Here is a 25,070-nt window from a genome sequence, read left to right as displayed (position 1 = left end):
AAGATGCTCAAAGAGGGGGTGGGGGCAGGGGGAGCTACCTAAAAGTCCATCAGTAGAGGCCTGGTTAAATAAACCCTGGCTTATCCAAATGATAGACTGTAATGGAGCCATAAAGCCGTGCGGTTGAGGCACACTCAGTGATGCGGATGGATAGTCACAGTATGGTGGTTGCAAACCACTATAAACAGTGAGGTCATATTTTAAAAAATACTAACATATATTTTATACTCACATGGAAAATTCTAGAGATACCCAAGTGCCAACAGTGGTTCTTTCTGGGTAATGGGATTAGTTAGTGCCTCCTTTATACTCTTCCTTTTGCTAGCTGTTTTCTCAGATTTCTATAATGAACGTATATTACTTTTGTAATAAGACAAAAACCAATAAAAGCTATTTTTAACAATAAAATAAATAGTCACCCTTGCCCATCTGGAAGTAGCATGTTGCCTGATTTGGCGGCAGGGGTTAGAGTGGGCAGTGAGGAGTGTGAATGCTGGAAGCACTTCCCGAAGCTGCCAACCCTGGGAAGAGGCCCGCTGGGGGTCTGGGTCACAGTGGGCCCAGAGTGGCCGAGGCGCCCTCGTCAGTCCACATGGAGCAACGGGGGTGAACCCTGATGACAATGCTGAGACCAGGATTTCCGGATGAGGCGTGGCGGGGAAGGCAACCAACTCCCAGGCAGAGACCAGTGTGAGCCAGCCCGCAGCCAGCTCAGCCCTACCTCACGGCCTTTGCACTTGGGCCGCCCTGGGCCTCGGGTGCTCTCACCCTGGTTTTGCCTGCTCACTCTTTCAGGTCAGCCAGTGTCACATTTCCAGAGGGCTTTGCCTCAAACTTGTTTGAAAAATGACCCCCTGTTATTTCTATCTCTCCCTCCGCTTTATTTTTCCTCCAGCATTCATTCATTACTGCCTGAAATGATTTTTTCGTTCTGGCTCCCTGACAGAGAACTTTTACAAGGGTAAGAATCCTGTGCTTAGAGCAGAGCTTGGGCAGGACAGGTGCTCAAAAAAAAATGCTTGCTGAGTGAATGAAAAACCAGAAAACGTCACCATATCTGAGCCAGTTCCACACACAGTCACCCCCACCTGCCTGCTGCCTCCCACAGCTCCCACACCGGGCGAGGCCCTGGGTCTGGTCAGGACATCACCAGTTGTGAAAACTGGGAGGTGTCTGGGCCTGGCAATGGGGTGCAGAGAGCAAGGACTCTGAATCGCCATGGCTGGGCACACCCTCCGTTAACAAATGTGCGGCCTCCCCGAGTCACAGTTTTCTTGTCTCTTATATGGGGCTCCAAACAGCTACCTCTCACAGGTGTGGGTTAAAGGCGACACTATGTAGCAGAGTGCTTCAGTAGCCAAGGGCTCCTCTCCAACCAACCTCCGACTTCATCCTCACCCCTGGACTGAGGCTGGAAAGACCTGAGTCTTCCTAGGAGTGCCCTGCTCCCCCAGTTTGATGGGAATAAGAAAGGAGAGGGGCATGTGCCTCTCTGACCTGGTGGGATAGGGTCCCAGGCATCCGAGGCAGCCGGACTGACTGGATTCAGTGGGAGCTTCCTTGTTCTAAGACCCTTGGGGGAGGCAGGTACTTGGGCTCCTCCAGAGCTGGCCAGAAGCTCACAGAGCCAGAGTTCTCTCCCCACCCCCCCCTCTCTCTCATACACACACACACACACACACACACACACACACACACACACACACACGCGCGCACCATCCCTAGCTCCTACTCTCCTCCCTCCTATTCTCTGCAGTGGAGGTGTTCCCTCCGGCCCATTTTTCTCATTCTTCTGGCAGCCTGAGCCTAACTGTGAAAATCCAGCTCTCCTTGGCCAGGCCTAGGTTATGTAAAAGGCCCCAGAGGCCCCAGGGAAGGGGCAGACAGAGCCCCTACCTCCAGCCTGAGGCCTGCCCCTCCAAGCCTCTTCCTATGGGCCCCTTGGCTCCCCTTCAATCTCCCTGTTCAGGGTCACCAGGACCATTCTTCCTTCCCCCCACCTCCCTCCCAGCCTCCCCCGACTGTCAACTCACGACCCGCCCCCCCCCCAAACCCCCATTCAAAATCGAATCTCTGACAACTCATCCATTCTCTTTTAAAACTAGCCTCACCTGACCTTCTTTGGGAATTCATGTGGAATGCCCAATTCCCCCCACCCTCCATCCCTGCAGTTCCCTTGAAGTAACTCAGTTCCCCTCCCTGCCTCTGGAAGAATAAGATGAGAAGGCAGCTGTCACAGAGGAACAAGCTTCAGTGAGACAGGGAACACTCTTTGTTCTCAGCCTGGAGCAGACAGACATGCCCAAACCTCCCGCAGCCAAGGGAAGGGTATGACCGAGGAGAGACTGGTTGCAGTTTCCCTGAGTAGGACTTCTTAAGGGGTCTCAGACAGACACACTCAGGCGGAGACCCCTATTATGTGTCTGAGGGAGGCGGGTCCAGCTCCAAGGGGAGACTGTCATTAGCAGGGCTCAGAAAGGGTGCACAAACAAAGCCAGAGGGCCAGTGTGCAGGGACAGCATTGCCCGACAAACAGGCGGGCGCTGGAAGCCAAATCACCATCAGAAGTTTGCCTGCGAGGGTGAGGGGAAAAGTCAAGCTCTCATGGCCACAGGGCTCAATAGCCATGGCAGGTAAAAAGCCTTGCCAAGGGGGCCTCCAGCCAAGACTTTCTCCCCTGAGCCAGTCAAGGTGAGTCTCCTGGTTCTCTCCCCGGGTGGGTGGATACGTGTGCCACCTAGATTGGCCAGGCCCTGGGAATGGTCGCCTCATAAGAGAGCCTTTGCCAGCCTGTGGTCTGACCCCACATGTGGCCATTTCCTTGCTCAGGTCTCAGAGGGCAGCTCTGCTTCCACCAGCTCCATGTTCTTGGCTGGTACCTGGCTGCTGCCCCAAAGCCCTGCCAGTGTGTGGTATCCAGGAGTGACTGCAACTCTTTCCTGGGTCCTGGACAGCAGGGGAGCGGGATGCAGGAGGGGAGCAAGAGCGTCCACTGGCCTGCCGCACTTTCTAGGCTCAGCCACATCCGTACTGGTCCCCTCATTTCAGTAGCTGGCAGAGAGTTATAATTGAATTTGCAGTCGGGCTGAGAATGAAAAAAGAAAACCCTTTACATGTCTGGGATTAATTTATCCCTGATGATGGCCACATTCACACGCTCTTTTCTGCTTAGGTTTCCAGAGTGTATTCTGGCCAAAAATGTGAAACACACATGCACACACACACACACACGTGTGTCCTGAGTGCACAGGCATGCGCCTGTGACGACGACTGCATGTACGACCACGTCCCAGAGAGCACGGGGCTTCCTGGGCAGGTCCAAGCGTGACTGGCCATGGCCATCTGCCGAAGGGGTCTCTATGGGGTAGGGTCTCTTAGGGGTCTCTAAGGGGTCTCTCTAGTATACACTACTGTAGGGATCCCCATTCTGGTCACTGGTGGGGGACTGTGTGACCCAGCCCCTCCCAAGGTGGCAGGCAGAATAGCTGAGGTCACGCTGCTCTCCAGGAAAGGAAAGCCCAGATGTGGTGGCTGAGATGGCCCATGTGGTGGGTACTGCCCGGCTGGCAGGACAGCTGCACTTTCCCACATCCAGACAGCAACAAGCCCTGTCCTTGCCGAGCGAAGAAATGGGGTCCCTGTCACCCTCGCAGCGGAGGAGCCCCCCAGAAAGGGGAGTCCCCCACCTGTCCTGCCTTCTTCAGCCCTCTCCCTCGTCCCAACGCCCCAGGCAGCTCAGAGCTCCTCTTCAAAGGAAACAGAGCTCTCACAGTGAGTCAGGCACCGTGTGTCACCTCAGGAGAGGCCCCCAGCGGCCCCAGCGGTCTCCTGACTCTGCACTGGGAAAGGGTGACGAGGCTCCAGCCCCAGACTCTTGATGGAGACATGGAGAACCAGCCAGGCTAGGAGTGGCACTCAGCTGCTCTGCCTAGGAGCTGAACCAACCCTGGCGCCCTGCTCCACCCCACCCCAAACACACCCTGGCCAGCCCTGCAGAGTGAAGGGGCTCGAAGCCCCAGGTAACTGATGGAGCCTATGAGGAATTGCTGGGTTTCCAAGGAAATGTGATGTGAGGCTTCCCTGACCAGATGTGGGGTGGCCAGACCAGGGAGGTTGCCCCTCTCTTCCTCCTATATTCTGTGTCTAGCCAAATAAGCTTGGGAGCCAGTGTGGAGGGCGGAAAAGAGCCGGCTCTGAAGGAATGAGGGCAGCTGAGGCCACGCTGCATCTAACACGTGCAAGAAAGGCTCTGGTCTCTTTCTTGTCCCCACTGCACTTTCTGTGTGTCTGTCTCTGTCTCTCATCATGAATCTCTCTCTCTTTACATCTGAATCCCAGGGACAGGGGAGCCTGGTGGGCTGCCGTCTATGGGGTCGCACAGAGTCGGACACGACTGAAGCGACTTAGCAGCAGCAGCAACTGTTGTCTATCTTTCACACACGTGCGTGCATGCACACACACACAGACACATACGTACACCATGAAAAATCAAGACCAAAACAAAGGCAGAGAAACAGCATGAAGCCCACACGGGGCCAAGCCGCAGGGCGCTGAAACTGCAGCGAGACGCCCCCAGAGGACAGGACGGAGCAGCAGCAAGCGGGCAAGGAGGGAGAGGGAGGCTCCCACTCTTCATGCGGGAGTTTCAGCCACAGTTAAGGGCCCACCTGGCAGCAGACCCTGGCCCTTACCCTGTTCTCACCCGAGAGCAAAAAAAAAAAAATGTTTCCTGGGCTGTCCCCACGTCCCAGGCAGGGGATGCCCACCTGGCTCCCTGGAAATCCCCTAATCCTGCATTTATGAAACACGTGGAGAGAGGATTGAGACAAGTTTGCATTCCCTGGGGGCAGGGGCAGCGGGGAGGTGGCTGCAGGCCAGGGCTGGGTTACAGTTAGCTCTTCCTGTCTGTCCAAGCTCCCTGTCACTCCAGCCTGGACCGTCCACAGAGCCCTGGAAAAGGAACAGAAAACGGTGAGTGTGTGCATGCATGTGTGTGTCTGTACATGTGAGCAGAATATCTCTCTTCAAAACACCAGCAGAGAAAATAAAGGCAGGGAGCTGAGTACTCTGCATTTAAAAGGTGTATGAAGTTTTACTGAACCTTTTTTTTTTTAACAGATGAGAGTGATTCTCCACCTTGCAAAAGAATACGTCTCAAATGCTGAAAACTAACCAAATTTCAGAACATAAAAATCCAATTTGCCATGGCTCCGAGGGCCTGCCTATTTACAGAGAACACGCAATGAAACACTCAGTAAAGTCCCTTTAGTGAAGGAAGCAGACATCTCATTAAGGACCAGGATGTGATTTCAGCCCTGGAGGCACAGGGTGGGGGCGGGGGGAAGGGGGCGGGGACAGTCAAGTGGGCCGGGGTTTCGGTGGTCGATGAGCACCAGGACAGGTCGTGGGAGACCCCCTAGAGGGAGGTACCACGCTGAAGCCTGAGCCACAGGCCAAAGCCAGGCTTGTTCAGGATTGCATCTAGGAGACCACAGGGAAAAGCAACAGGTGAGGCAGGAAAGACAGAGGATCGTCCTCTGAGAAGCCTGGGCCAGCGTGGTCGGCCTCCCCTGTGAGGATGGGGGCTGGAAGGAGGGGCCGCAGCTGGGTCCAGGGTTGGCCACCCGTGGACAGTGACCTGGGGCATGGCGAAGGGGAAGACTGATGGAGCGGCACCTAGGTTCCAATGACCAGCCAGCTGGGGGCCTGATAGTCAATGGGGGTGGCAGCATTGGGAAGAAAAGTAGCTTGATCCAGAGAGATTCAAGAGCCGGGAAATTGGTGGGAAATGCCGATGTTTGGGATATAGGCTTAGGAGGAGGTAGGACTCAGGGATGCCTCCTACACACTGAGCTCCAGTAACGGGGTCAGTGGATGGAACAGCAGGGCAGAGCCTGTTCTCATGGAGTGGAGGACAGAGATGTCGAGCAGGGGTGGTGGGCAGGGGTTGAGTTTGCGGTGCTTGTTAAGTCTCTTTGCGGGAGCCACCCACTGGGTAAGCAGTTGGATAACATGGCTGCAGCACAGGGCAAAAATGGGGCTCAAAATAGGGGTTTCAGGGTCAATAGTCTGTAGAGAGCAATCAGAGCCACAGGAGTGAGTGAGGCGGCCGAGGCGGTGTGCAGAGTAAGAATGAGGGCCCAGTTAAGTAAGAGCTGGGAAACACTAGAGGCCAATGGAGAAGGCAAGGCCGGAAGAGGAATACTGGGCAACTGTGGTGCCATGGAAGCCAAAAGCCGCAAGTGTATCAAGAAGCAGAGCACGCGCAGTGCTTCCAGCCACTGCAGAGAGTCGGGAGGATAAGCGTCCACAGATTTAACAACCAGGGTAGACAGGGCCCTGGTGTGAATTAGAAAAAGGTGCCCTTTCCTCAAGGTAGTTTACTTCTATCAGAAAACCGTAACACGCTGATTTTATTAGAACAAAACACTTTACTGCCATCTGTGGGAAAATTGTTATAATAAATAATAAACTCATAATGTCTTAGATGTGGTGCCTGTACACGGCCGCCCTGGTTATTGGCAACTGCAGTAAAAACAGTCTTCAGGGGAGCAGAACGAAATCTATCAACAACGATGATTTGAGCTGTGGGTAGCACACTACCCAACCAAAGACGGCTTTAACAATGAGGAATTTATGATCCCATCTAAAAGACCTCTGGAAGGAGGGAAGTGCCAGAGCTGGTTCTTTCTTGACAGCCTCCTGGAGCATCGGGTTCTTGCCATCCTATGTGTCAACCTGCTTTCTCGGGCTTGCCCCTCATTATCACAAGATGGCAGCCATGGCTCCAGGCATCACCTTTTTTCCATAACAAGATTAAACGACAAAAGATGAAGGCTTGCCTCCTTGTGTGTTCTTTCTTAGACATCCCTGGTGGCTCAGACAGTAAAGCGTCTGCCTATAATGCAGGATACCTGGGTTCAATCCCTGGGTCGGGAAGATCCTCTAGAGAAGGATCTGTTCTTTCTTATTGGGGATAAAACTTTTTAAGAAACTTTTCCAGCACCTTTCCATTAGTAATCACCACACCTTCCTCTCACCTCATTGGCCATATATGAGTCACAAACCTCTTCCCAAACCAATCTTCAACAAGGATAATAACTATGATTGACTTGATTGAATACAACTCCTTCCCTGAGGACTGGGGCCGGGCTCCTTTCTCAGCACAAGGACACAGGGGCAAAGAGAGAGACTGACTGTTGGAGAAGGAGACCCACTGACTCCACCACAGGAATGAAGTAGATAACAGTGGGTGGAGTGAATGCAAGGTAGGGACATGGAGACAGAAAGTGTAGATGATGCTTTCTAGAACTTTGTGAAGGAAGAGACTGACCAGCAGGGAGACGTGGAGGGCAGGAAGAGTGTTTTGATGGCACCCCAAAGATGTCTGAAGTTTCTTGTCCAAAATGGACCTCATGAATGGTCCCACCACTCATGAAACCATCTTCCAGGGGTTTCCCTGGTAGTCCAGCAGTTAAGAATCCACCTGCCTGTGCAGGGGATGTGGGTTCAATCCCTGGTCCAGGAACTAAGATCCCACATGTCATGGGGCAACTAAGCCTGTGCACTGCAATTACTGAAGCCTGCGTGCCTTAGAGCCCAAACTCTGCAAACCTCAATGGGAAGCCCACACATGGCAACTAGAGAGCAGCCCCCACTTGCCTCAACTAGAGAGAGCTCATCTGTAGCAACAAAGACCCAGTGCAGCCAAAAATTAATTAATTTAAAAAAATGTTTTTTAATTGTCTCTAGATACTGTCAAATGTGTCCAAGGCGGCAAAAATCAGCCCTGGCTGAGAACAACGGCTCTGGGCCCTATGGAGACTCTTACAGATCTTTAAACCATTTCTGGTCATGGTTAGTCTTTGCTCTCTCTACCATCTTTTCCACACCCAGCCCTTGACCTTGTCACCCTTTACCTATCTGTTTGCTTTCCCCCACCCTTCACTCAATTGTCAGCTCTGGAACCATGTATATCCTGCTCAGTATTGCATCTCTAAAGCCTAGCACTTTGACTGGTACACAGACGGCTCTGTGTGTGTGTGTGCATGTATGTATGTATGTACATCTTGAATGAGTGAGTGAATGAATGAATGACTCCTTCCCTGCCTTTCAGACCTTTCCCAGTTGGCTCCTGGACTAATGGACCAGCCTTCTAGAATGGCCTCTACAGTTGGCCACACAGCACCCTGAGCATTTGCTCTCTACCACTTGTGATCATAGACCTTGTTGAGAACTGAGTGAGACCACTGGACCCTCGCCCTGTCAAAGGCCATAGGCTTACACAACTTGAAGCACCATCACGTGTTCCCAGAAGACTCCTGCCTCCCAGGACAAGCACTGAGAAGCCACGACTCTGACCAAGGCCACAGCTTAAATTCTTTCCGTGCCACTTTCTCATCTCCAGAATGAAGTTTTAACTCCTCAGCTGCAGACACAGGCCCTTCAACACTCAGCCTTACCCTAAAGGATCTGGGCTCTTGGACAGCCAGAGTCTTGGTCTCTATCTCTACTGCTCAGCACAGCTTTCCAGTCTTAGCCACTGGGGGCAGTTCAACGCTCCACTCAGATGACATCCTTTCCCTGCCCTGGGGTGGCCCATCTCTGATATGCTCCTAAGAGTAAAAATAACCGTCGTTTCTGGATCCACTTTTCCCCCAACACTGGGAACTATGGGAGGTCAGGAGTCATAAGTAACTCACTGCTATATCTTCAGAACCTGCTCTAGGGCTGCTGTGTAGACTCTCTCAATAAACATGTGCTGGACACAACATCCCCTCACCATCTATCTGTTCCTCATTCCCCTGAGTTTTGCTTGGTAGCCTATAGGGTTCCAAGGAGCAGCTTTAACCCCAGACTCCAAAGGAATAGAGTCAGCTTTAGACAGAAGCCAACTCTGACAAGGGCAGAGCAGAGAGAGAATGCAAAGTCTTGGTGACCTAACTGAGGAGCTGGATCAGCCCTTGCCTGAAGCCAATCCTGAAAGTTTCATTTCTATAAAGCCATTATAGTCCTTTTACTAGTTTAAGTAATGGTTTCTATTACCTGCAACTCAAAGCAGCAAGAAAAAGCAAATGAATAAAAGAAAATATTAAAGAGTGGGCACAGTGTTTCCGCAAATTCATTTAACCCAGGTGACAGTCCCATGTATGCATGTATTTCCTCCAGCCTTCTTGCATCTGTAAGAAAAAGAGAACTTTCTTTCCAAGATAACACCCTCCCCTCCTTCTCCGGAAGCTGGTTCCATTAATTATCCCATTTTCTCTCTTGTATGTTTGATCTTTCCCTCCCTAGTGGATTCCTCCTCCCTACCTTCAAACATTCTCAGGTCTCCCCAGACCCTAAAGCTTTCTCAGCACCTCCTGAAGCTGCAGGCCCACCTCTTCCTTTTACCTCCAGTCCTCTCCATGGAATCACTGATCCACCACCTCCATGGTGGATATTCATGGAAGGCTCATGACCCAGAAGAGATGGGTGACTCTGGTCCCTGCTGCCTGTTCTGTGCAAGGTATGGCCACATGGCTCCAGGGTTCAGGACTGGCCACCCAGGTTCTCAGGGCCCACGGGGAGCTGGACACTGAGGGCATCCTCTGTCAGACCCTCTCCTGAAGAGAGAACCACTCTGTGTTCAAGATGTAGCTCCCTCATCCAGGAGGGCTCAGGCCATCAGCCCCATCCCAGTCATCCCTAGTCCCGCCAACCAGGTGGGATGAGGCAGGGCCTGTCTGGGTCCCAGCAGGCAGGGAAGAGCCAGAGGGGCTGGAAGGCTCACTCTGGGGCCTTGGGTCCTGGGCCACGGGAACAGCTCACAGCAGGAAACAAGAGAAGCCCTCCTGGGTAACAGGCGAGGAGGCCACCAGGCTGAGCTCCAGAGCTCCAGCCCCTCCGGTGACAGAGGCAGAGGCCTCTATTTTGGAAACAATGCTTTCATACTCTTTGGTTTTTCTCTAAGTGTGTTCTTGCTGCTCCTGTAGATGAAGCCTGATCCCTGCAAGATATGTCAGACCAATGGCTAATGAGATGCTCGGATCACAAGAAAAGGGTGTGTTTGTCCAGCCCAGAGCAGGGCGAGGAAACAGGGAGAGAGCCCTAAGACATCCCAAGAGTACAGGAGACAAGGTCACAGCCAGGAATCCAGAAGCTACCCCTGCCTGGAGAGTTTCTGGGGCTCCATGTGCCTACGTGAAACCTCTTCCAGGCGTGGTGCAGGTAACTGCCCACCCAAGCAGAGAGAAGTGTGGGTGAGAAAGAGGAGATGCCAGAGGGAGGAGGGCACAGGAGAGGGGACAGAGTTTGGGAGCAGAACATGCTGGGTCTCCAGGCAGGCCCAGGCCACCCCCACTTTCCTTGTCAAAAGATCCACAGCTCCAGCGGGCCCACTGAGCAGAGATGGCACACCCCACACCCCCGCCCACCTGGACCCATCCCCTGCTCAGTCACCCCACTCAGGTGCCACAGAGACACACACCAAAGCTGCTTTGTGGTTCCAACTGTTTTATACTGAAATACACATGGGCTGATCCCAAATGGTTCGGTTCAGGGGAGAAAGAAATGATGACAGCAGTGATCCCAGGGCTCAACGTCACAGCACTCGGTGCGTGTGCCAGTCCATCTGCCCACCCTGGCAGGACGGTCAGGCTTGAACATCTGGAGGAGCTCTACCGAGCCGGGCAGTGGAGGAAGCTAGTCCAGGGGTAAGAGTCCTCAGCTGAAGGGCTTCACCAGCTTCATGGCAGCATAGTTCTGGAGAGAGGGAGGGAGGAGGTAGGGACAGGTGGTGACAGCTGCGGGGGAAAAGGAGCTGGGAGAGGACTCAGCCACCTGCCTGCACCTCGCACTCACCACCCCCGCCATGCTCCACACTCAACACTGCGCCCTCCAGCCTCACTGCCACACCAGCCCACACTCTCCTGGGGGCCACGGCGCCTGAACTGCTCAGTCTTCTCCCCCATCAACCAGGGCCCACTCCCAGCGTCCGCTCTGCCCAGAGGACTCTGCCCCAGCCTGGCCAGGCCCGGCACCTTCCATCAGACAGGTGGCCCGAAGGCACAGCGGGGATTCTCCCCACCCCCCTCCCAACTCCCCACACACAGGAACCCCGGGCTCATTGGCCACCATGTTCCCTCCCCAGAAGCAAAAAGAGAGCCGAGGGCAGGGGTGGTGTACAAGGATGACCCACAACACAGGCCAGCCCTGGAGACGGGTCACCCCTGATTAAGCCCTGGCTGCTGCAGGACTGACAGGAATCTCCCCTCCCCACTCCTCCCCCCCAAAACCATGAAAACACATACAACACAGCACAGGGCTCCTAATTGGGACAGTATGTTCCCCAGCGCCGCCCGGGAAAGCCAACTCTGGAAACAAAGCCGCCGCTCCTTCCCCGCCAGCTCGCCTCCTGCCTCCCCACGCTGGCCCTGCTCCCGGCGGCCTCTGGGGGAGAGCTGGGGGGAAACAGACAGGCTGCCCTCCTGTCCCCCTCCCGGGGGAATTTCCAAGGGGATGGGAGATTAGGTCTACGCGGGGAAGGAGGTGGCAGCCCTGGCCCCGGGCCCCTCTCCACCAAGGCCTCCGCCCCCAAAACCTGCAAGCTAGGCGAGGGGCACGGGTCTGGCACCCACCAGGTGACCAAGCCACTTGGACATGCCCAGCGTGTGGCAAAGAACTGCAGGTGAGAGCATCACCAGCCTCAGGTCCAGGCTGCCCCTTCCGCCCCAAAGCCTTCGCCTGGGAGCCGAGCCCACACACCAGCCCTGGGAGAGAAGGCAGGGCTGGTATTTGAAGAGGACAATTCCCAGAAGATCTCAAAAGAGACGGATGCTGCTGTTGGGGACCCAGGAGACAGGGAAGAGGCTCTGCCCAGGGCCTGCCCACAGGGTCTGGGGCTAAGGCTGCCCCTGAGATGAGAAAGGGTGGCAGGCTGGAAGTGACTGGAAATCTTCCCTCTGTCTCCCAGCCAGGCAGCTTGGACCTCCTTTCCCCTTCCCCAGGTCCCTGAGGCCAGTCCGCTGCCCAGGCGCCTTGCAGGGTGGGGCCCGGCTGGCCAGGGGCAGGCCCAGGCATAGCGAGGAGATGGGCATTTTACTTGGGGCCCGGCCCTGCCCTCCCCTTGGCTCTTCAGCAGAAGGCTGGCTTGACATGCAGCCCCCTCCCCACACAGCTCCCCTCCACAAAGTGCTAGTCACAGCAGGTCAGTGCTGACCCAGCCCAGCCCTGCCTCATGCCTATGGGGGTCCCGGCCGAGGTCACTTGGGGAGTCCCTGGAAGAGCCAAAAGCAGCTACCAGCTCATGACTCCACATGGAGCTCCATCTCACACAACAGTGATGCTCAAACCAGAATGTTTGAGGCAGATTCTCCCCAGCAGGCCTGGAGCGGGCCAGGGCTCTACAATTCTCCCTGGTGCTCGCTTCTCAGACCACCTGCTCAGGAGCGTGGGGATGTGCCAGCTCATTGCCCGCACTCCCTGGCACGGCCTCACCGTGGAGCACTAGGCTGTGCCCTGTTCTCCCCGTGGTCCTGGCATCACTGTGTCTCCTCGTGGACCGCCAGCTCACCGGAGCACCAGCCTCACCACCCCCCCATCACCCACAGAACTCACCCTTGGTTCCCGGACACAGTCTTTGCCTGAATAAACAACATGAGAGGAGGTGAGCCTGAGGACAGGCCAGGCGAGGGGCACTGTGCCTCCCCAACGGACCACCTGGGCCTGCCCCAGGGGAAGAGACATGGAGGTGGAGTCCTGGGCCTGACCCCTGAGCCCAGGTCACTGCCAGGGCAGCTAAGCTCTAGGCACCACTTGCTCTCTTCCAGGGCCCAGTAGCTAACCCTGTATTAACAGTTGTAATTTGTCTTCTTTCACTAAGAGGGCACCCAAACCAAACAAGCCTGACCCCCATAACCTTACCCACCCCTGAGCCTCAGGCCTATCTGGTCAATGTAGGTCTTCTCACTAAGACTTAGAACAGTCTCAGCCCGCTCAAAGGGCCTGGCCCTCAGCCTGACCCATGGCCACCCCGGCTCTAGACCCTCCTTTGTGACTCAGGGCCCAGAGGGTGCCAGGGCCTGGGTGTCTGAACCAGAGCTCCCCTCTGCTACCCCCACAGTTCATGGTATCAGGGCCTGAAGGGGATGCTCTGCCGTTTTAACTGTCTTCCTCAGGAGGCTCTCTGCTGGTACCAGGCCTCTCCAGCTATACTGGGAGAGGCGCTTGGGACCCCTCCTTCTCCTGGAGGACTCAGAGCAAAGAGCTCACAGGTGAGTAATTCCACTGCCCGCTGTGGGGACCGTGCACGTGGCCGGCGGCCTGGTGCTGACCAGGGCTGTGGCTGGAACCCCAGCCTGGGAGCTGTACACAGACTGCCCTGCAGCCCTGAGCTGGTTCCTCCCCTCTCTCGGTGTCTGTTTCTTTCCATTCAAATCAGGGTGACGTGGAGTTGATCACACCGTTCCTCTACTTGTACATGGATTTGAAATTTTCATATTAAAAAGTTTTAAAAATTTAGACGAGATTGAAACTCAGGTATCAGCCTGAGAACCTGTGATCCCTTCAAGGTCTGAGGTTCTAGAGACACTCAGGTGCTGCCGTGAGGACCCAGGGAGCCTGGGCAAGGGAGACAGCTCCAGATTCTCTTTTGGGAGGGGCCCGCGGAGCAGCCCTGGTCGCTCTCTGTCAGGCATCAGCTGGCTTGTCAGGCACTCAGCAGGGAAAGGGGCCCAGTGTTCACTGCACCGGGGAGAGGCTCCTGGCGCACCCCATCCTCACTCACTCCCCGGCCCAGGCCACCCCACTGCAGAAAACAGGCACACGCTCAGGTCCCCGGGTGGACCCTAAGCCCCTCTCCAGTCCCTCAGCAGGTGCTGTCCTCACAGACACAGGGCCTTCCCCTCTTCTCCGCCATCTACACCTCCCCTTCCCTTCCTGACCAAGCTGCACGCCCTCTTTCAAGAAGGTTCTCCCACCCACGCCTGCCCAAGGGCCTCACCTTCTTGATTACACAGCCCGTCAGGGGCTTGCTGAGCACACTGTGTCTCCCCATTAAGGGCAAGAACTCAGAACTCCCCACGGGTCTCCTACCAGACTGGGGACCCCCAGAGTAGGGCCTGTGTCCCCTTCCTCAGGCTACAGACTCCCCAAGGACAGAGGCTGCCTCTCCATCAGACACCCAGTACACTGGAGGACAATGACAGGCTCCTCTGAGACCAGGGGCTGCTGGAGGCCAAGAGCTGTACCTCCCGCATCAGACCAGGAGCTCCCCTGAGACAGGGTCTCTGCCTCCCACCTCGGGCCAGCTTACCGGGAAGGAGTAGACAAAGATGCCCAAGAAGAGCAGGAAGATGAAGAGAATGAGGAAGAAGATGATGGCACAGCGGAACCGCCGCCACAGGATGAACTTCATGGTCTTGTACGGGGAGGTGAACCAGAGGAAGGAGGTGTCAGGCCGCCTGCAAGGGAGATCCCAGAGGTCAGCAGGGCACCCCCACCAGTGCTTCTCCCTGGGAGCCCTGCCCCCAAATCACCCTGGCTCTCCCCAGCCAGGCCCCCAGACCCCCCAGCCTCCAGCCCCCGGCCCCTGTCCCTTTGCATCTGCAATCCCCTTCTCCTCCCGGCCTTTGCTACAGCATGAGCCCCGCTGGCACCCCGCTTCTCTTCTTGACACCATCAAGCCCTGCACACCCTCAGGGACCCAGTTATCAGCCACCCTGTCCAGGTCACCTTCCCTGCCGCTCTCTCCTTCCTGACCCAGGACTTGTCACAGACTAGAGACCTGGGGACTGGACAGAGCTTCGAGGGGCTCCACTTTCGCTGAGCTACGGCCCACGAGCTCCAGATAAGCTCAGCTATGGGCCTAGATGCATATGGCTGGTCCACGGTCAGGGAAGGATGGCTAGAACTGAACCCAGAAAGGTGATTGTCTCTCACAACCAAGAACCGCAGATCCTTCCCCTAGACCAGTCTCACAGTTCAAAGAGCAGGTAGGTTTTGTGTCTCGGTAATGGCCATTCTGACATTCGCTTGCATGCCGCTGGCTCTCCTGGGTCTCCCTCATCTTTCCACCCAGATCCCAGCACCCTTGGGTAGGGGTGCCTCCTGCTGCTCAGCCAGCCTGTGGCAGTCAGGACAGCTCTGTGACAAAGTGGGCTGTCTGTGCTAAGTGTGACTTGAGCTCAGCAGGCCGTGGGAAAGGACCCAGCAAACACAGCCCGATCACTCACACACAGCCCTGCCACCAACAGCCGTCTTTCAGGCTCCAATAACTGTCCTCAAGCCTTCTACGTCCACTGGATTGGCTTATATCCCTTATCTGGGAGGTAGGGGAGGCAGAGGCTAGGCCCCCATTTCACAGGTGGGAAAACTGAAAGACCTTTTGAAAGGCACATTAACACCACAAGAGAGCCACAGAAGCAGCTCGTTCAGGGCAAAGACCTTGGGTCAGGCTCCAGAGCCAATCAGGCCAGGTGTGAGAATTTGTTTCACCACTTTCCTTGGAATGACCTTATTTAATTTTGCTGTGACTGTTTTCTCATTTGTAAAGTGAGGATGCTAAGATGGCCCAGCAGGGAAGGGTCCAGGACTCAACACACACAAGCCATATGACAGCACGCTTGGCCTACAACCCCCAGTTGCTCAACAGTGCTGGCTTCTGGAAAGAACTGATGAGCCCAGCCTGTCCTGGAAGGATGTCGGTCACCTGCTCCCTACCAAGGTGTACCCTGGGATGAGTCACACCCTTCTCTGGGCCTTGGGACCTCTGTGTGGCTATGCAGCGGGTGCCTCCTCTACTGCGGCTGCACCTCCCAGTCCCCTTGGCCATCAGCGGTCAGGGGCTGGGCACTAACCTTGGGTCCTCGAGCTTGGGGTTCATGTTAGGTTCATCCCGGCCATGGCCGGCTGGCCGCTCCTCATGCTCACTCTCCGTTACAATCTCCAAGGTCATCTCCAGCTTGCCCTGTGGGGACAAGGGGAACCTGGTCAGGAACACAAAGGCTCTGCACCGTGGCTTGGAGAGGAGCCAGGCCAGGACAGAGGTCAAGGTCACTTTATGATTTTTTTTGAAAAGTGATAACAGGGTGATCTGATCATAAAAGTACCCGTTCCTAGCAGAATATGTAGGAACTACAGACACATATAAAGAAAGGACACTCATACTTTCCCTATGTAAAGATAATTCATATTTATCTTTTTATTTTATTCATCAGACTTATTTTTCTCTGCAAGTATATGAAATACCATACTGTGTAGATTTAGTTCTATAGCTTGTTTCTTTCACTTAAAATAATATATTTTATTATTATATAATTATATACTCTTTTTAAAGTTTGCTTTTAATGCTATAAAACATTCTATGCAATGGCTGACCATAATTTATTTAGTAAACTAGTTATTTTGGTTCATTTAAGTTGTTTCCAACTCTTTGTTGTTATAAAAAAAAAAAAAATGCTGCAACCAACACCCTAGAACCGTAAAGCTTTAATTTAATGAGGTTATTTCTTTGGGAAAGATTTTAGAAGTGGGATAAAAAATTTCAAAGGGAATAAATATTGCTAAGTTTCAGGTTATATATTACTAAATTGTTTCCCCAAATGTAAAATCATTAGCCTGCCGGGCAAAAATAAATGAGGGGGGAGTCTCTCTGCATCCTTGCTAGCAATGAGCATTTCTGTTTTTAAAACATTCTACTATAATACATTAAAGATGTTTTCACATTTTAAAATATTCCTTTATGTAATTCCTAGGGGAAATGAACTTTCTTAAATTTTAATGGCCACTCTACTTCTTTGTGTATTATCTATGCATGCACCACACTCATTTTTCTTTTGAGACATTAGTGTTTCTTATTAATTGTTATAATTTGTTACACAACATGGATATTTTATTTCAAAGGCCACCTGAGGGGTTGGCTGGCTGCTTGCTGTTTCCAGGTACAACTGACCCTTGAACCACATAGGTTTTAACCATGCAGATCCACCTATACACATATTATTTTAATAAATATACAGTCGGCCCTCATTTGCAGGTTTCAATCCACAGATTCCACCAACCATGGAGGGCCAACTATGAGACTTGACCATCCGTGGATTTTGATGTCCACGGGGCTCCTGGAACGAACCCCCTGTGGATACTGAGGGACAATAATAAACTGTCATTCACTTCCCCTGCAGAGGCAGGACAGTTCCTCATGGTCCCCAGTCACACCCCTGGACAGATCTCTGGGCAGAGGGAATAGTCCCTCAAGGATGGTCCCTTGTAGGGTCCTGCTTAAATGGGAGTGGCATGATGCCTGTCCTCTTCCAGAAGTCTAGCCAAAGGGGAACCCAGGACACAGATTACTGTTAAGGCCAAAGAGCAGAGTATAAATTAAACAGGATCCACAGAGATTAAGGCACCTTTGATTTAAATAGGCTTCGCTGGGATACAACCCTCAAGGACAGGAAGGCTGGAAAGTGGCAAGGGAGAGGGACAGGTCTTGGAAAACAGACAAGGAGGGCAGGAGATAGGGAGAGGAACACGCCTGCGCCTGTGATTTCTATGGAGGAGCCACTCCCATGTCTCCACCGGCCAGATGGAGCTGACTTACCGCCAGTATCTTCTTCTCACCCTCTTCCGCCACACAGGGCCACCAGCCCTTCACTGTTTTCTGTTCAAAAAGAGACACAAACCGCTCTGGGTGGAAGGTGTCTTCCAGCTGGTCTGCAGAGCACTTCTCAGCTGTCTTGGCGGGCTTGGGCATGTGGTTAAGGTCCAGCTGCAGAGAGCCTGTGGCAAAGAAGGGTGCTTTAACCAGGCTTTCTCAGTCACTGCCAGCCTAGGACCACCCTGTGGCTCAAACTCCACTCTCCATCCATCACCTCTCATTCCATCTGTTCAGCTTCCCTTCCATCTGTTCACGCATCCATATGCCCACTAATCTGCCCTTATTGAATCGTCCTTAACAGAGCTTCCCAACTGCTCAATTATTCATCTTACTATACTTACTTAGTATACGAGTGTTCCAATTTCTCCACATCCTCTCCAACATTTGTGATTTCCCATTTTTTATTTTTGTTCTTGCTTTGATATAGGTACAAATGTTATCTCATTGTAGTTTGTTCATCTGCCCACCTAGTTATCCACACAGCTATCTTTCCATACTGCTTCATCTGCTCATCTATTTTATCCCTCCTCTCCCAGAACAGATCCAGCTTTTGGGTTAAGCCACATGAAAATTCTGATATTCAATTATCTTTGATGTATAAAAACAGTAATTTCATGTGGTTTCACCTAATCCAATTCCAACAACATGATGAAATCAGTGGGATTGGAGCACAGGTTACTGAAGGGATTAAGTGAGAGAGATAAATCTAAAAAACATTTACTGAGGCCATATTAAAGAAATTTTTGAATACCACACAAAGGAGATTAGACTATTTTTCAGTGTGGAATGCTCAGTTACTGCAAGTATTCGGTGACTGCATCTATTATTGTAGTTTTTTTTTCTTTCCCTTCCTCCATTTATCCTTCCATGCAGCTATCTGCTTTAACTATCTATATCCCTCAATAGCTAACATTTGCTGAGCACTATATCTCCATTAATCAGGTTATTATTCCCTCCAACAGTTGTTCAACTCTATATCAACACTAATCTATGTATCCATCTACACATCTCTCCATCCCTCAGCTACAGATGAATGTTTATTTCTCATTTTAAATATGGTCTCAATATAATATAGGGCATTAAATCATATATATAGTTTAATATATTAAATATTACATTAAATCTATATATAAATTATATTAATATATATTATATATTAAACTGTATACAGGATATCTACATAAACCATGTAGCTACATAACCCATATATATTATATATAGTATGTATACTCTATACATATATCTATATATATGTGTGTGTTAGTTGCTCAGTTGTGTCTGATTCTTTGCGACCCCATGGATTGTATCCACCAGGCTGCTCTGTCCATGGAATTCTCCAGGCAAGAATACTGGAGTGGGTTGCCATTCCCTTCTCCAGGGTCTTCCTGATTCAGGTATCAAACCCAGGTCTCCTGCATTGCAGACAGATTCTTTACCATCTGAGCTACCAAGGAAGCCCACATATATCATATATATCTACATATATACTATATATTATATATACATATATACACATATATAGTATATCTGCTGATGCTGCTAAGTCACTTCAGTCGTGTCCGACTCTGTGCGACCCCATAGACGGCAGCCCATCAGGCTCCCCCATCCCTGGGATTCTCCAGGCAAGAACACTGGAGTGGGTTGCCATTTCCTTCTCCAATGCATGAAAGTGAAAAATGAAAGTGAAGTTGCTCAGTCGTGTCCGACTCTTAGTGACCCCACGGACTGCAGCCTACCAGGTTCCTCCGTCCATGGGATTTTCCAGGCAAGAGTACTGGAGTGGGGTGCCATTGCCTTCTCCGAATATAGTATATCTACATAAGGTTTATATATATATATATGTAACATATATATAGCACAGTGCATATATAATATATCAACATAAAGTAAACTATATATATACACATAGATAGTATATCATAAAGACTATAAGGAAACACAGGATTATTTCTTGATGGCAAAATTTCTAGATCTTAACTATTACTTTTAAAATAAAAGCAGTAACTATTCAAAAGAAACAAACTATGTAATTAGAAAATACATTATGAAAAGGGAAAAGGAAATGGCTTAATAATGCTGTAAGCTGCTAAAAGAGTAGATCTTAAAATTTCTCTTCACAAGAAAAAAAATTAGCTATGCAGTTTATTGTGCTGATCCTTTCACAATAGATCAAATTAAATTAAATCACAAACATCAAATTAAAAGAAATCTGTGGAGTTTAAAAGTAGTTTTAGTGTCTTTATTTTTAAAAACACAAAATGATCCTATTTAATTTTATACTGAACACCATTTTTTCATTCACTAGAATGCAGTTTTTGTTTGTCTTATTAAAATTGGTTTTCTATGTACATCTATGACCTGCCTCTTGAGAAACTTATATGCAGGTCAGGAAGCAACAGTTAGAACTGGACATGGAACAACAGACTGGTTCCAAATAGGAAAAGGAGTGCATCAAGGCTCTATATTGTCACCCTACTTATTTAACTTCTATGCAGAGTACATCATGAGAAACGCTGGGCTGGAAGAAGCACAAGCTGGAATCAAGATTGCCGGGAGAAATATCAATCACCTCAGATATGCAGATGACACCACCCTTATGGCAGAAAGTGAAGAGCAACTAAAAAGTCTCTTGATGAAAGTGAAAGAGGAGAGTGAAAAAGTTGGCTTAAAGCTCAACATTTACAAAACTAAGATCAAGGCATCTGGTCCCATCACTTCATGGCAAATAGATGGGGAAACAGTGGAAACAGTGTCAGACTTTATTTCTGGGGCTCCAAAATCACTTCAGATGGTGATTGCAGCCATGAAATTTCCTTACTCCTTGGAAGGAAAGTTATGACCAACCTAGATAGCATATTAAAAAGCAGAGACATTACTTTGCCAATAAAGGTCCGTCTAGTCAAGGCTATGGTTTTTCCTGTGGTCATGTATGGATGTGAGAGTTGGACTGTGAAGAAGGCTGAGTGCCGAAGAATTGATGCTTTTGAACTGTGGCGTTGGAGAAGACTCTTGAGAGTCCCTTGGACTGCAAGGAGATCCAAACAGTCCATTCTAAAGGAGATTAGTCCTGGGTGTTCTTTGGAAGGAATGCTAAAGCTGAAACTCCAATACTTTGGCCACCTCATGCGAAGAGTTGACTCATTGGAAAAGACCCTGATGCTGGGAGAGATTGGGGGCAGGAGGAGAAGGGGACGACAGAGGATGAGATGGCTGGATGGCATCACCAACTCAATGGACGTGAGTTTGAGTGAACTCTGGGAGTTGGTGATGGACACAGAGGCCTGGCGTGCTGCAATTCACGAGGTTGCAAAGAGTTGGACACGACTGAGCGACTGAACTGAACTGAACTGATGGCTGATTCATGTTGATGTATGGCAAAAACCAGCACAATACTGTAAAGTAATTAGCCTCCAATTAAAATAAATTAATTAATTAAAAAATAAAATGAGAAAAAAGAATGGTTTTCTATTTTTTTTTTAAGAATGGTTTTCTAAAGTCTCATCCCATAAAGGCAAGAATGATAGATGGATACTAAAAAAAATTTTTAGTCTGCAAGCAAAAGAGGGTCTATAAAAAATTAAAAAGCAATTGAAAATGGCAAAATTATTTGTAATGTGTCCTTACTATATAAAAAGCTCTGAAAATCAATAATAAAAGAGGAATATCCCAAAACCATGAAAAAGAAAATAACAACAACACTATAGATAATAAACATGTTTTTAAAGCTCTACCTTACAAGTAAAGAAGAAATGCAAAGAAAGATAAAAACGAGGCGTCATATTGGCAGCTTTTTTTTAAAAAAAGATAACACTTTTAGCAAAAGTTTAAGGAAAATAGTGCCCTTGGGCAAATAGAGAACAGATGATAAAATAAAAATGTAAAATCTATCTAGAGGGCAATTGAACAAAACATTTCAAAAACCACTCTAAGACTAAAAATCTGCTCCTTAAAATTTAGGGAATGTAAAGTCGCTCAGTCGTGTCCAACTCTTTCCGACCCCATGGACTGTAGCCTACCAGGCTCCTCTGTCCATGGGATTTTCCAGGCAATAGTACTGGAGTGGATTGCCATTTCCTTCTCCAAGGGATCTTCCCAACCCAGGGATCGAACCTTGGTCTCCCACATCGTAGACAGATGCTTTACCGTCTGAGCCACCAGGGAAATTTAGGGAAGATATGCACAAATGGTCCAAAGATGTAAGCCTAGGCTGTCACTCACACAGGAAAGCCTGGAAATGAGCTGAGAGTGCACCGAAGCGGGATTAGTGAGACAGGAGAGGATCCATCTGTGCAAGGGGTCATCAGGTGGACGTTAAGTACCATTATGCAGATGCAAATGGAGATGGATAACTCCTGACAGTAGGAACATTCTCAATGTATTGTTTCCCACAAAATCCAGATCTAAAATAGTATGTCACATAAACTCATTTTGCTATCTCTATGCCATACATACATGTGTGTACACATATATGTATAAAAGACACATACAGGGCTTCCCCGGTGGTCCAGTGGTTAAGAAGCCACCTGCCAATGCAGGGGACACAGGTTTGATCCCTGGTCCACGTAGACCCCACTTGCAGCAGAACAACTAAGTAAGCTGCGTGGGTCACAACTATTGAAGCCCACGCGTCCTAGAGCCAGGGCTCCACAAAAAGAGAAGCCATTGCAAAGAGAAGTCCATGAGAAGCCACAACAAAGAGTAGCCCCCACTCCTCACAGCTAGAGAAAGCCCATGCAGCAACAAAGACCCAGTGCAGCCAAAAAGTAAAATACATAATAAATAATTTAAAAAAATGTTTTGGAAGAATATGCATATAACACGTATTTGCTTGTGTAAGAAGTAACATACCCCAAAGTATTAGTGGAGGTTATCTCTGGGTAGTGAGATTATCACTTTTCACTCTCATGCATTGGAGAAGGAAATGGCAACCCACTCCAGTGTTCCTGCCTGGAGAATCCCAGGGATGGCAGAGCCTGGTGGGCTGCCATCTATGGGGTCGCACAGAGTCGGACACGACTGAAGCGACTTAGCAGCAGCAGCAGGAGATTATAATAAAATAGGAAAGGGAGGCATTGCTTATCTCCAGTTTCTAATGTGGCTACAGGAATTATGTAATAAGTAAAAGAACAAAAGTCCAACTTGGTGCTGTGATGCTAACACCCTGAATCTTTTACAGTGATGTCATGGAGCAGTCCTCAGTCCTCCAAGTGCAGGGGACCAGCCTGGGTGTGGGGGGACGTGGGGTGAAGAGCAGCCTGACGGGCTGGAAGCCCTCTTCCCCATTCCTGCTGGGGCTGCTTGTCAGAATGTCCTTTGTGGTGGGGCAGGGCAGGGAGGGCCAAGAACTCGGCTAATCCTGCAATCAAGAGTCACCTAAGGAGGGTTCCAGTGATTCATCCAAGCCTGCCCTGCTCCTAGGTGGCAAAGCGGAACCAGAACCCAGGACTCCTTACCTCCTGGAAGGCCTTTTTCACACGCTATTTTACTGAGGTGAAATTCGCATAATAAAATGCACCGTTGTAACCATTTTAAAGTGTACAACTCAGTGGCTTCTAGTATATTCCCAGAGTTGCGCGACCACGATCTAATTTCAGAATATTTTCATCATCCCTAAGAGACACATCGTGCCCACCTCTGTTCCCAGTCCCCGGTGACCACTTTCTGTCCCTGTGGATTACGTATTGTGGACATTTCCTATGAAGGAGCCATACAATATTTGTCCTTTTGCGTCTGACTTCTTTACTTGGTATGTTTTCAAGGTTCACGCATGGTGCACCATGAGTCAGGATTTCACTTCTCTCGTGGCTGAATAACACCCCATTGTATGGATGCAGCGCAACTTTCCAGGGGCCAGACAGCTAGTGACAGCCAGCCCCTGCCTGCACGTCTTCACCCGGTGCTCCCCTCTCTTCCTTCCTTGGGTCCCACCTCCCACCACGGCCCACCGTTCAAGGCCACCTCTGCCAGCAGGCCACCCTGATCCCTGCGGCGCTGCTCTGTGTCACCAGCCTCACTCAGCACCAGGGACCAGAGACTGTGAGCTCCCTGATCCTCCTGCCAGCCCTGCCAAAAGGCCCGAGAGACACACACGTGCTCAGCAGGGACTCTGGGACACGCTGACAGGCAGAATAGTAGACTGGAAATGGTGCTCACCCAGAAAGTCATCGAAGGAGAACTTGTCGTTGTCCCAGATCTGGAATACCACTCGTGCAGGGATCTTGCTCTCCGTCTTGTCCAGCCTCCAGAATGCATCCTGGCCCAGAGGAGAAGCAGAGAAGGAAACAGGGGAACAGGATTAGAGAAGGGCAGAGGTCCCTTCCTGCCTGGAGGACTGCCTGGAGGAGGCAGTATAGGGAGACATCCCTGAGGGACTTGCCAGAGCCAGGTCCTGGCAAGAAGACTGCTGAGACCCCAGAGGGCAGTGTTCACTTGATGTAAGGTAGTTCCTTTAATGCTCACAATTCCATGAGTCAAGGTTTTCATTCCTGTCTTACAGATGATGAAACAAAGGCTTGGAGAAGTAAATAATTTGCCTAGGCTCTGACAGCTAATAAAAACATTAATATTGCATTTCTTATACACCAGCCCCTTTCCACTATAAAATCATTTATCCTTCCAATGACCTATGAGAGAGATACTATCCTTACAGCTGAGGAAATCACAGCAAGTAATTTATCCAAGTCACCCAGTTAGGGAGTGGTAAGCTAGATTCCAACCCAGGCAGTCAGGTTCTGGGGTTCCACTCTCACCTCTTACTCGTGTTCTACCAGTGTGATCTTGGGAACAGGGTGGACTGGCTGGGAACCTGGAGGGCTCCCCGCAACACACTGTTGCAAAGGAACTGGCACTGAGGAGCCCACCTTCATCTCCAAGATCTTACCCCAGGGCAGATCAAAAGCCCCCAGTGCTAGGAAGGTCACCAGCCCATTACTCCCCCGCCTCCCCCTCCCTCAGGCCAATCAGCCTGGACTAGCATTGTCTGGGCCTTCTCTCCACAGAGGCCTCGGGGAGCAGCTGAGTGTGGGCCCTGGGCCCCTGAGGCCTGGATCCATCTCTGGGCCCAGTCACACTCAACCCAAAGGACTGTCCCTGGGGCCTTCCTGCTCACACCTGTTCTCTGTCCTCTGTAGCTTTACCCGAGAGAGTAGCAAGGAGAGGAAACAATCTGACCACATCCCGCTGATGGGTGCCAGGTCACAGCAGGGGTTGGGACCCAATCTCAAGGGCACAGACTCCACAGGAGTCGGGGAGCGCTGCTGACCACCCAGGGTTTGTCTGGGTCCGGGTGCCCTATACATACAGCCTTGGTGGCCACTCCAGATCACACGGACCCCACAGAGCTCCCGCACCAGTGCCCCCTGAGGAACCATCACCTCGTGAAGCAGCTGGGTGCAGCCTGGACTGCTGGCGGGCTGGGGAAGGGGCTCAAGTCCCCACC

General features: G+C 50.9%; 1 protein-coding gene across 16 annotated transcripts in view; it reads right to left on the bottom strand.

The window, feature by feature from the left end:
* Positions 1-10,477: 10,477 nt before the first annotated feature.
* Positions 10,478-25,070, bottom strand: part of DYSF (dysferlin) — a 225,314-nt gene continuing 210,721 nt past the window's right edge. For all 16 annotated transcript variants that reach the window (XM_070379785.1, XM_070379787.1, XM_070379790.1 and 13 more), the window contains 5 exons: positions 23,786-23,885; positions 17,576-17,754; positions 15,837-15,946; positions 14,294-14,441; positions 10,478-10,743 (listed from right to left, as the gene is read on the bottom strand). In XM_070379785.1, the coding sequence (XP_070235886.1) occupies positions 10,705-10,743; positions 14,294-14,441; positions 15,837-15,946; positions 17,576-17,754; positions 23,786-23,885 (576 nt within the window). In that variant the 3' untranslated portion in view covers positions 10,478-10,704. The remainder of the gene's footprint in view (positions 10,744-14,293; positions 14,442-15,836; positions 15,947-17,575; positions 17,755-23,785; positions 23,886-25,070) is intronic.

The sequence above is a fragment of the Bos mutus genome, chromosome 11, assembly GCF_027580195.1.
Source record: "Bos mutus isolate GX-2022 chromosome 11, NWIPB_WYAK_1.1, whole genome shotgun sequence".
NCBI lineage: Eukaryota > Metazoa > Chordata > Mammalia > Artiodactyla > Bovidae > Bos > Bos mutus.
The sequence above is the reverse complement of the archived record's forward strand: the minus strand, read 5'-3'. Positions and strand labels throughout refer to the sequence as shown.